Below are 12876 nucleotides of genomic sequence, written 5' to 3'. Positions count from 1 at the left end.
GCAACACAAGTGGGTTCTCTTAATCCTTTCTTTAAAAAAATTGTAACATTTATTCATGTGTATTTCCTTGAGTGTGTCCACGCATGTGTGGGGGTCAGAGGATAACTTGTGGGAGTCAGTTCTCTCCTTCCACCTTGTGAGGCCTGGATTGAACTCAGGTCACTGGATTTGGCGGCAAGCTCCCTGAGCCATTTAACTAACCCTCTACTATTCAATTATCTTAGGCCTCATTCCAGAAATTCTTTATGCAGGTAATTAACAACCAGCACAAATGCATATTCTTCCCTCCGCCATCTTTTCCTCACAAGGGGCAGTGAGCACTCCATAAACACTGTTTTTTTTTTTTTTTTTTTTGGTTTTTCGAGACAGGGTTTCTCTGTGTAGCTTTGCGCCTTTCCTGGAACTCACTTGGTAGTCCAGGCTGGCCTCGAACTCACAGAGATCCGCCTGGCTCTGCCTCCCGAGTGCTGGGATTAAAGGCGTGCGCCACCACCGCCCGGCCATAAACACTGTTTTGTGACATGATGACCTCTGCCTCCATGACACAGCGTGGAGATTTGTAGAGCAGTCTATGGAGATCTTCTTTTTCTACGCCGCACAACAGATGCTTTTCCATATAAAGGGCTGGAGTACTCACCTCTGACTTGATGACTCTCAAAGCCTATTTATGATCTAGGTGTGGTGCACACCTGGAATCCCAGCACTTGGTAAGTGGGGGCAGAAGGATCAGAAATTGATGTTCAGACTCAGCTACATAGCCAGTTCCAGGCTAGCCTGGGCCATAAGAGAGACCTGGTCTCAAAACCAACCTATACCTATTTATGAACAAGTCCTCAACAACAGACTAAGCATTGTAGGCACAAGAGCTTCCCTAAGGCAAGGGACAAGCTTTGCCCTGTGAGCCCCAGAGAGGCATCTCTTACCCAAGATGTTTCAAGCCAGGTGATGGCACATGCCTGTAATGCCAGCTCTCAGGAGGTGTAGGGAGGAGGACTCGACGTCATCCTTGGCTACATACTGAGTAGGGGGACAGCCTGGGATACATGAGCTGACTCGATGGATAAAGGTATGTGCCGTCGAGCCTAAGTTTAACCCTTGGGACCCACATGGTGGGAGGAGAGAACCCACTCCTGTAAGCTGTCCTCTGGCCTCAACTCCTCCATAAGTACTGTAACCGAACACACACACACACACACACACACACACACACACACACACACACACACACACAGGACAGGAGAGTATCAGGCTGGGATGTAGAACTGCACAACCTTTCCTGGCTGCAGGCTCTCATCTGGAAATCAGCTGCTCTAAACCCTCGGAGCATTCCCGATCTTAGGTCTCCGCATTCGGGATGCTCAACCTGCATATGTCTTGGAATGAAGCATTCCTTCCTTTGCTTAGTTCATAGACCTCTATGCTCAGGTGGGGTTCAGTCACCCTGGTATGGAGATGCGAGGGTGGATATGCAGCCACCTACATGATGGGATGAGGCCACCACCAGAAATGTTGGTTGCCCTCTTCAATGTCCACCTGCCATTTGGAATTACTACACAGGTTCCAGCCCGAGGAGCGAGATATTGTCCCAAAGAGCTCTTGATTAAAAAACTGTACTGACTTGTAAATACCGCACATGAACTAGTCATGGAAGCCAAGTGCTGGGCCTTCCAGGACTAAGGTACAGGCAGAGTGCTACAGTTTTAGTGTGGCTTGTCTCCAGAGGGCTCATGTGTTGGGAGCTTAGTCCCCAGGGTCAGGTGTGACACCTCTAAGAAATGGGGCTTGTTAGGAATGACAGCACACGGCTTGAATCCCACCACTTGGGAAGTAGAAGCGGGTTAACCTCTGGGAGTTCTAGGCCAGTCTGGTCTACATAGTGAGCACTTGCTAAAATGGGGGGAGGGGCCTCTCAGAAAAGGTCATTAGGTCTTAAGGAGCATTACCCTGGGAAGCATCAGGTAGGGGTGTGTGTGTGTGTGTGTGTGTGTGTGTGTGTGTGTGTGTGTGAGGAGGATGCCAGGGGTCCTGGTCTAGTACACCCTGCTTTATTCCTTTAAGACATGGTCTCTCAGTGTACCTGGAGCTCAGTTGGCAGTCAACTGTCCCCAGTGATCCTCCTGTCTCTGCCTCAAAAGCAGTGGAGTTACAGGTACATGCATAGCCCCGCCAAGATTTCTGATGTGGACATTAGGGATTTGAACTCAAGTCCTCATGTCTGCGCAGAAGGTACTCACTCCCTTATAGTCATCTCCCTGTGTCTAAGGGAGTTTTTCAAAGAGTAGCCATCCCAAGAGTGAGTTGACCCTCAACGACTCTGGTTCTGTCCCAGGAAAACATCTCCCTTCCGCTTACACCACCTGCCACTAAGCCCTCAGCAGAGGCCAAGCCAACGGGGCTACCTCAGGCACCAAACGGTGGGTTCTTTGCACTATAAAGCTGTTGAAATACTTGGGCATTTTAAATTTTCTGTCTAAATCACTCTCAGCCAATTAAAACCTATGAAATATGTTATCTATTAATGTATGGTTTCCTCTGTGGGTGCCTTATCTCTTTGCTTCTTTCCATTTTTCCTTTTGAATCCAGGGCCTCATGCATGCTAGCAGGAACTCTGCCACTGAGCTATATTCCAACCCTGAAAGGATCTATCTATCTATCTATCTATCTATCTATCTATCTATCTATCTATCTATCTATCTATCTATTCTACTTATCATCTACCTACCTGCCTATCATCTACCTATTATCTATCTATTATCTATTTATATCTTCTATCTACCTACCTAAATCTATCTATATTATCTCTCTCTGTCTCTCTCTGTCTCTGTCTCCCTGTCTCTCTATTTCTATCTCTCTATCTCTCTATCTTCTGTAAGAGGCTATATATTTATCACTCCCTCTCTTTTTTGGGAGTGGTGGTGTTTTAAGACAGTATCTCACTATGTAGCCCAAGCTGTCCTGGAACTTGCCATGTAGACCAAGCTGGCATTGAATGCAACAAAGATCCACCTACCTCTGCCTCCAGAGTGCTGAGAGTAAAGGTATGTGCCACCGTGCCTGGCAGATATTAATTGTTATCATTACTGTCACGATTATGAGTCTGACTCCAGCAATCCTGACACTAGATAAGGGAAAGCCACCTCCCTCCCTCCCTCCTGCAACATCCTAGGAGAGTGCCATAAGAAATGCAGTCACTTGCCTAGATACACAGGAAGCTAGGGAGGTTGGGATTAGCCCCACTTCTAGTTATGCTGAAAGAACTGCACATTCAACACAACACACAGCCATTAAAACAGAAGCTCAGGGGCTGAGGAGGCTGGTGACGTACTTCACTTGTAAGCAGGGGGATCCAAGTTCTATCCCAAGAGCCCACGTAAGGGAGACAAGACATGGTGGAGCACACTGACAGGCACGGTACCGAGGAGGAGGATCCCTGGTGCCCACCAGCCAGCAGCTCCATGCCAATTGAGAGTCTGTCTCAAACAAAAAAGGTGGGCAGCAGGGGCTGGAGAGATGGCTCAGGGGCTAAGAGCATTGGCTGCTCTTGTACAGAACCCAGGTTCAATGCCCAGCACCCACATGGTGGCTCACAACTCTCCATAACTAGAGTTCCAGGAGATCTGATACCTTCTTCTTGACTCTGTGGGCACCAGACATGCATCTAGTGCCCATACATACATGCAGGCAAACATCCATACACATAAAATAAAAATAAATCACTGAGAAAGGTCAACAGTATCTGAGGAACAACATCCAAGGTTATCCCCTGACTTCCACACACACACACACACACACACACACACACACACACACACACACACACACACACACAGAAACCCTAATACCGCAGGGTCTTAGCAATCTGTGCCATCACTCCCCGTCACCTTCATCACACCACCCCAGCTCCGCGTCACCCTGCAGTGACTGCCATCACTCCCCGTCACCTTCATCACACCACCCCAGCTCCGCGCCACCCTGTAGTGACTGCCATCGTTTCCCACAACGGTGGAAGACAGGCCTTTCGTGAGGATGGTGTAAAAGCAGCACAGGAAACCATCTCACTAAGGTGATGTCCAGAATCTCAAAGTTCCTTTCAAATGAGCAGTGGGAAAAGAGGCTTACCATCTTCTGTACAAAAATAAAGTCCTTGCTGTAAGTCGCCAAGGCTTTATTAAACAGTTTTCTTTCTAGAGATGTCCACTTGTCAGAACCTGGAACAAAACAGAACTTTCATTAGGGATCTCAATCTCTCTCTCTCTCTCTCTCTCTCTCTCTCTCTCTCTCTCTCTCTCTCTCTCTCTACCTCTCACCAAAACAAAAGTCTGGCAAGGTGGTGGTGCATATCCATCATCCCAGCACTCAGGAGGAGGAGGAGGAGGCAGGAGATTGAGGAGTTCAATCCTAGCCTGGGCTACATAGTGAATTTAAGGCTAACCTATGCTACATCAGATTCTGTCTCAAAACAAGAAAAATAAAAAGAGCAGATCCCAATTCTCTGAACATTCATTTGGTCTAAGTCAAGATCCAACTGTCGAGAAAAAGGGGCTATACATATGAAATTCATGTTTGAATATAAAGCTAGTCTAGAGCTGGGAACAGTGGTGTGTGCCTGTAATCCCAGCAGCAGGAAGCAGGACCAAGAGTCCAATGCTAGCCTGGGGCTACATAGGAAAGCCTTGCTTAAAAAGACAAAACAGCAAAAGGAAAAAAAAAAAAAAAAGCAAACAACCAATGAAATGTAGAAGTCAGCAGGCCTGATTCTGGTTCAAAACTCAGCAAGTCATTTAACCTAAGACTTCTGTTTGTAATCAATGAGCAGCAGTAACCAGAACCGCCCCTGTTAGTATTTAGATTTTTGTGAGGGTTAAAAATAATCCCAGGGGGCTGGAGAGATGGCTCAGTGGTTAAGAGCACTGACTGCTCTTCCAGAGGACCTGGGTTCAATTCCCAGCACCCACATGGCAACTCACAACTGTCTGTAACTCCGGAATCCAGCACCCTCCCACAGATACACATACAGGCAAAACGCCAAGAAAATGAAAATAAGTAAATTAAAAAAAAATCCCTTCTGAGCCAGGTGGTGATGGCACATGCCTTTAATCCCAGTACTTGGGAGGATCAGGCAGGCAGATCTCTGTGAGTTCAAGGCCAGCCTGGTCTATAGAGTGAGTTCCAGGACAGCCAGGGCTACACAGAGAAACCCTATCTTGAAAACCAACAAAACAAAACCAGCCTGATAACTGGGAGACTGAGTGCTCACTGGCGCAGCGTATCTACAGCTTTTGCTGAATTATTATTTCACGACGTAAGTACTCATGTAGTCAGTGATCCTCGGGGTGGCTAGGTTCACTGTCTCCACCATCACAAAGGCCAAAGGCCATGTTGTTCAAGGCGACAGCTACTGCCATGATGGTAAGTGACAGTCTTGTGGGACACAGAGAAGGGACACTGCGTTCAGATCAGGACCAGGGCAGCAGGGGAGGCTGTGAAGTAGACAAAAGTACCAGACTGGACTTTTAAAGGTCACACGAAGGTCAGTCAGGCAAGAGATAGAAAGGAATTCTGGGGCATGACTGTCAAGTGCAAACTCACAGACAAGAATAATATATTCATTCACTCATTCATTTAATAAGTACGTTTATCAGGTGTCAACTATAAGCAAGCCACGGTGTCAGGCAAAAAGAGCTGACAGGGACTGTGGGGATGGCTCAGTGGGTAAGAGTGCTTGCTGTGAAAACAGGATGGCCTGAGTTCAAATCCCCAGCACTCAGGTTAAAGCATGCATGGCCCACAGAAGCCTATGTTGGAGGCAGAGACAGGTGGGTCCTGCAGTACCACTGGCCGGCCTGCCTCGCCGAAACAGTAAGCTTCAGGTTCAGAAAGAGACTCTGTCCCAAACAATCAGGTGGAGAGTGATGGAGGAAGATGCCCTGTTCTTTTCTGACTTCTGCATGCGCCCATGCATGAAGACTGTACACACACACACACACACACACACACACACACACACACACACACACACCCCATCTAAAAGGAACTACCATTTAAGAATATTCACTACATCTCAGATTGCTAAGTATTTTATATTTACTAGTCACCGGGCCTCTCTCTCTCTCTCTCTCTCTCTCTCTCTCTCTCTCTCTCTCTCTCTCTCTCTCTCTCTCACACACACACACACACACACACACAATCTAAAAAAGCTGCCATTTAAGAATATTCCTTACATCTCAGATTACTAAGTATTTTGTATTTACCCGTCACCAGGCTTTACTAACAACCCTGTAAGACCTGCACTACTGTCCCGCTCTACAGATGAGGAAACAGGTCCTCTAGCAGGGCTCGGTTCTAGGTTTCAGGGGATGGGAAGCACACCAGGCTGAAGAGATGAGGAGGGGACAGTTAGCAGATTTGCAGCCTGTTGGGGCAAAACTGCCGTGGTCCTAACATGCCATTTATGTCTTGCTGATCAAACTCGATTAATGATTTTTCCTTTCTAACGCAATAGGATACGCCAGGAGACTGGATTCAGAATGCAACTGGCTTATCCAGAGTGAGAAACAAAGACCACATGGCGGGTGGGCAGGTGGGAGGCTTGCTGTGGTTTGGATGGCTTTAAATGTGCACTCCTAGCATCAGGTTATAATCGTGGTCCATGGTGTGGTGGTGTTGAGGAGTGGCCCTTTGAGAGTTGGGGCCGAGTGGGAAGTCATTCCCGGCCCCTCCGCAGTCAGTCTTTGGCTTGCCATCACACCAGGTGATCTTTCCCTCTTACAGTCAATCTGCAGAGGGTGCCACCTGCCACGGCTGCCCCCAAGACCTCACCAGAGGGCACCTAAACACAGACTTCCATTTTTTAAAACTGTAGCCTAAATCCATCTATTTTCTCTATAAAATATCCAACCTCAAGCATTTCATTATAGCAACAGAAAACACAGGGCTCTTAGTTCTGGCTGTGCTAGGAAAGGTCTAGCCACCGTGGTGGGCACACAGAAGACCACACTATTCTTCTGGCTCCCAAACTCTCTACATCTCTGATTCCTGGATGGCACATGGCTGGCTGGCCACTGACATTCCATCATCACCATTTCTCAGAGCTCTTAAAACTGCAGTTTTGTTTTTAAAGGGGTCTCATGATGTAGCCTTAGCTGGTCTGGAACTTACTATGTAGACCAGGCTGGCCTCTTACAGAGATCTGTTTGCTTCTGCCTCCAAGGTGCTGGAATTACAGGTGTGCGCCACCGTGCTGGAACCCCATAGCATCTTACTCCTAGCTAGGGCAGGTCCAAGTTTTCCATTTTACTCTGGTCATCTGCCAGGACTTAAGCACAGGCAATCTGAATAGCATTTCTATTCAAGCATATAAAAACTGGGTGAATGAAGAGAGCCTCTCTGGTAGGCAGCCATCCTGGGATTGTTGAAGGAGCATGTGGTTCAGTGATGTAAATGCAGGTGTCTGAAATAAACACCCTTTCCACATAAATCTTTGGTGGGTCTTCCAGCCAAGAGCTCTGGTTCTAGACTCTGAATAGTCCACAGTCCAGCTGGCTGGCTCAGGCCTCTAAAGACAGAGCAACTACTCATTTCCTTTGGTTTGCAAGGTCGCTTTTTTTTCAAGACAGGGTTTTTCTCTGTGTAGTTTTGGTACCTGTCCTGGATCTTGCTCTGTAGACCAGGCTGGCCTCGAACTCACAGAGATCCGCCTGGCTCTGCCTCCCGAGTGCTGGGATTAAAGGCATGCGCCACAACCGCCTGGCGCAAGGTTGCATTTTGACAGCATTGAAGAGAATGTTGTGGAGAAGCATCTTCTTCCAGATCTTCAGGATTTAAAGAGCCTGACTTCAAGCGCAAACCACCACAACCGGGTGTGTGTGTGTGCATATGAACATGTGTAAGGGAGGGTGGAAACATCTGTACCTGGCGGGGAGGGGGTTTCCAGCTCTTCTCTGCTGCTGGAGAGGTTGAAAGAAGAAGGCAGAGCAGATTCACCAGCCAGCCACTTTAGCTGAGTGACTAAAGAAAAGTCATGGCTCCCCCTTCAGGCGTCCATCAAAACAGCAAAGAGGTGAGAGGATCAGAAAGACAGTGTCAGAAGGAGATGATGGTATCCTGTCACACAGCTCAGTCACAGCAGGGGCTGTTGTGCTGGCCCCTGCAGGGCAAGGATGGTGGTCCTTGGTGTTTCCTCGGATGAAGCACCCAACCCCGCTAACACCCACCTCCAAGCAGATCAACGAAAATTCTTTCCAACTTCACAGATTTCTTGGAGTTATTGCCACTCCACCTGGAGACACCGGCAGGGTCATCCAGCCTTCTCAAGCCTGCAGCATCTCTAGGCAGGCTACGTGTACTTCTCAGGCTTGCCGGGCTCACTCTCACTGCTGGTCCAAAGAGCAGGGCTAAGTTCCCAGCTCCGCCTTCTTTTGAGATATCCACTCCTCTGTGTGTCCACAAGGCTTGCTGGTCCACTTGCTCGGCAGGAGTCCCCACACTTCAAGAAGAAAGGAGACCTCCTGGGGGGTGCCTTGGGGTGTGGTTCTGTAACGAGGTCTTCTGTCGCACATCTTCACTAGTCCTGGATAGAGGTGGGATGGTGGCTCCCTTTCTTTTCTTGTCACTTGTACTTTGAGTGACAGGTGGGAAGCACAGCCTAGAGAGGGTGGCACTTGTACAGTCCTTGGGTGTGCGGTTTAGTGAAAAGGACAGCGCTTGTATGTGTTTGTGTGTGCAATGTGCTCAATGGGGCATCTATGAATTTAAGAGCGGAAGCTAGACCAGACAGTAAACCCGTCTCTCTCACCCCCGCCCCCCCAAGAGATGGCCTCTAGAGACTAGGGACTACACACAGGAGTTGAATTCCACCCCAGGGCCTTGGACTGAATTCTTGGTACAGATAAAATGACATCTGAGCATATGACATCTCTAGGCCATGACAAAGGGCGACTTTTGTCAGGAGAGCTTCGGCTGTGAACGTGCCCCAGGCATTTTTTCCTTCTGGGACAGCAGGGAAGTCCACTTCTTAGTTTCTTCGCCCTTGAACTGGGGATGGTGGCCAGTTCACTGTGATCGACACTGCTTGGTCATTTATGTGTTCAACAGATGCTCTGTGTCTCTACTGGTCACTTGGGCAGATTCTGTATCAGCTCGGGCTATGGGACATACACTGTCCCTCTGATATGTGACTATGTCAAGGCTGCCTGTCCCTGCTGGAACTCCGTGCTTGGGTTCTCACAGCTCTGCCTCTCTCTGTAAGAGCCCCGCCCCCTCTCAGCTGGCAAGTGGGGTTAGTGGGCTGACACTCCCCCACACTCTCGTTCCACCTGGGGATGCCTGGCTGTTGGGCTATTATCAGCAGGGCCCCCTAACAAGCCGATTAAGGCTAATGACAAGGAGCCTAATTAACTGGATGAAACGGGCACTGGAGCAGTATCTAGAGGAAAAATGCACTGAGCTTTCGTTGCTGGGAAACGGGCTCTGGACGGTGGCTAATTTGGGGGCAATCTACAGCAAATCCAGGCAATTAAAAACAAACATTCCTAGGGCAGAGAGAACTTGGACACAGTATCTTTTTAGAGGGTCTTTCTGGCTTCTTTTCGGGATTAAAACCCACACACACACACACACACACACACAAACTTTTATTGGTGTCGTTATTGTGGTTACAGCAGAGACATGCTGGCTGCAGAAAACAGGAGACTTTACACAGACTTCCAATGTCATACAGAGTATTACAGGTCAGATTTGACCTCCTTGGGATGCAGGTTGCTATCCGAGTTTCTTCTAGGTTCTTCTAGGTGCAGGGAGGAGGGAAGCCTCAATCTGAACCCATATTTTGAACTTGTCACTAAACATTTTCTTTGCAAGTGCTGTATCAGTTGAGGCACAGAGAATGTGATGACTCAGATCCTGCCATGAAAAGGCTACTCTATAGTTAAAAGAAAAAGGCACTCACAGCTGTGTTCTTCGCAAAGTAATTCTAGCAAGCACATAATTCTGTCTCTATTAACCTTGGGCAGCATCCAAGACAAGAGCCCCTACTTTGCTTATGGAAAGGGTGTCTCTGTTAGGTTTCATTCACCTTTCAAAATTCCAGGCAGGGTTTGAGGACTCAGTGGGTGCTCATGGTTGTGGTGGGACATGACAGAAAAGTCTTTGCTGTGCCCTATGAAGAAGCTAGATCCAATTCTACCATCCCCAACACTGCACACATCTGCACAAGGACCTGTTCAGTGGAGAAATCAAGGCCGCTGACCACAACCAGGTGCCTCTCTACCACGGCTCCCCAAGCGGGACACTCCCCGCCCAATACCAGTGCTAAGGGAAACCACTGCAAAGGCCTGCTAGCCACACGTGGGCGGATGGAGCTGAGGGGGCCAGGGTGTCCTGGTGTGAACTGGAGGCATTGCACAGCTGTTCTCTGAGGATGCTGGACAGGCTGCTCCAGCTCTGGCAGGCTGCTTCAGGTCTGGGCCAGACGCCCACCTCACTGGTCCTTTGCTTCATAGTACTCCCCGTCCTGGTCCTGAGTTAGGGAGAAGGTTATTTCCACAGGCTTGTGTCTCTCTGCCCAGGAACCCTGTCCTGCTGTCTTTCCCCCAGGCACAGCAAAGCCTAGATCTGACTTCCTTCTCTAGGTGTCCCAGTCAGTTTTTGGTCAACTTGACACAAATTTTGACATATCTGTGAAGAGGGAACCTCAACTGAAAAATTGCCTCCATCAGATTGGCCAGTGACCACATCTGTGAGACACTTTCTTAACTGCTAATTGATGGAGGAGGCCCCGCCATTGTGGATGGTGCCATTCCTAGGCGGGTGGGCCTGGACTGTGTAAGAAAGGTAGCAGAGGAAGCCAGATTGACCATGCCAGGAAGCGGTGTTCCACCATGGTTTGCTTCAGTTCCTACTTCCTGGCTTCTGCCTCGGTTTTCCTCAATGATAGACTGTAAGACGTCCATCGAACAAACCCCTTCCTCCTCTGTGCTGGTTCTGGTCAGTGTTTCCTCACAGCAGCGGAGACCAAACCAGAAGAGTAACTAGAAGTCTAAAGTGAAATTCCAGGAGGGAGGTGGGTCGCAGCCTTAGAGCCGGAGGCCAGCAGAGAACGAGAAGGTAAGTGTTCCAATGAGGCTGAAACTGAGCTGACTGTCCAACCGGGAGTAATAGAATGGCTCTGGGCACAGAGACCAAGGCAGGTCAGCATTGTGATGGGACAGAATCCAGTGACATCCAGGAACCAAACTCGGGGGTTTCAGAGTGTAGCCAGAGTATGGCATGGCGGCTGGGACAGAAGATGGGACGAACTCAGCTGTCTTCCATGATCTGTTGACAACTGTTAAAGGTGTGGACTCGCGTCTGACTTCAGGGACAGTGTTCTCTGCCCCATCCGCTCATAGTTCTAGAATATCATCTGAGGCTTGGGTTAGAATCACTTCTAGAAGAAGGCAAGTGACTGGAAGATGTGGGTGTTGGTAACCTCCGCTTCTGCTCTCCAAAGACTGAATGATTTCAGAAAGCAAGGTAGTTTCTAAGCTACCTGAGGGGGAAGGAGTCGGAGAGGATTAACCATCAATCCTCAATCCCAAAAGCTCAATGGATTTCAGCAGATTTTAAAGTTCTTGGTAACATTTTCCTGTTTTGTTTTGCTTGGGACTGGGGTGGGTGTGCGCTAGCTCATGGCTTTCCAGTCCTTTCATGTCATGATGTACATAAAAGTGAAATAGTACTTGTTTACCACTGGAGAGGAATTGTGTCCTAGATGAAGTGGCTCTCAGCTGGCCATGACCAACACTGGGGCTCTGGTTAGGCAGTGTGACCTGGGGCCAAGGGCAGCAGCGTCTGGAAGCTTCTTCTAGCCAGCCCACAGCCTCACCCCTATGCGGAGAAGTTTGGGATAGGATCCAGGAAGTTGAGATGGCCTGCTTGGGTTTAATGGACAGCAATGATACTGGGAATTAAAAGATGAAACTGTTTTCAGGGCAGGCTGGTGGGCTCCCACATCTTTCTACCCTCACAAGCAGGAAATGATGACGTTGGCTCTTTTGGCCCCTGGTTACGTGAGGCCATTATTTCAATCATCCATTTTGTGCTTATCTCTTTCTTCCAGCTTTCTTTAGTTCAGCTGGAACTGACCCACAGAGAGGGCTCACTATGGTTATAAACAGCCTTGAGGCCTTTCTACCTAGTGACAACAGGTGGTAAAGTTGACTCACAAGTGAAGGACAGGATGGAGGGAGAGACGAATGAATGGTGGGTGATCCAGTACCTGTAAAGAAGCCTTCACTTTGGGGCTGTGTTTGGCTGTCTGGTGAAGGACTGTTAATAGTGTTATGAGCCCCCTATGATGATGCATTCAGCATCTACATAGGGGAGGTCTGCCCAAGGCACCAAAGAAACTCCCAAGTGATTAAAAATTAAGGGCAGGGGCTGGAGAGACACCAGTGTACACTGTTCTTGCAAAGGGCAGGAGTTTGGTTCAGGCACCCAAACAGGTGGCTCAAAATTGCTTTTAATTCCAGCGTTCAGGGATCTGGCGCCCTTTTCTGGCTTCTATGGGCACTGTACTTATGTATACACACACACACACACACACACACACACACACACACACACACACACACACACACGGAGACACAAATAAAATCTTTTTTTGGTTTTTCGAGACAGGGTTTCTCTGTGTAGCTTTGCGCCTTTCCTGGGACTCACTTGGTAGCCCAGGCTGGCCTCGAACTCACAGAGATCCGCCTGCCTCTGCCTCCCAAGTGCTGGGATTAAAGGCCTGCGCCACCACCACCCGGCTTGTGCCACCACCGCCTGGCAATAAAATCTTAAAAACAAAAAAATCAAGGGTCAATGGAAGATCCAGCCACTCTGCCATGGAGAACT

The 12876-nt window shown here is 48.7% G+C and overlaps 1 protein-coding gene across 11 annotated transcripts in view; it reads right to left on the bottom strand.

The window, feature by feature from the left end:
* Positions 1–12876, bottom strand: part of Trerf1 (transcriptional regulating factor 1) — a 45311-nt gene that overhangs the window by 17437 nt on the left and 14998 nt on the right. For all 11 annotated transcript variants that reach the window (XM_052745518.1, XM_052745520.1, XM_052745522.1 and 8 more), the window contains one exon: positions 4120–4208. In XM_052745518.1, coding sequence (XP_052601478.1) covers positions 4120–4208 — 89 coding nt within the window. The remainder of the gene's footprint in view (positions 1–4119; positions 4209–12876) is intronic.

The sequence above is a fragment of the Peromyscus californicus genome, unplaced genomic scaffold, assembly GCF_007827085.1.
Source record: "Peromyscus californicus insignis strain IS unplaced genomic scaffold, ASM782708v3 Scaffold_19__1_contigs__length_69161282, whole genome shotgun sequence".
Taxonomy (NCBI): Eukaryota; Metazoa; Chordata; class Mammalia; order Rodentia; family Cricetidae; genus Peromyscus; species Peromyscus californicus.
This window is presented reverse-complemented; position numbering and strand designations above follow the sequence as displayed.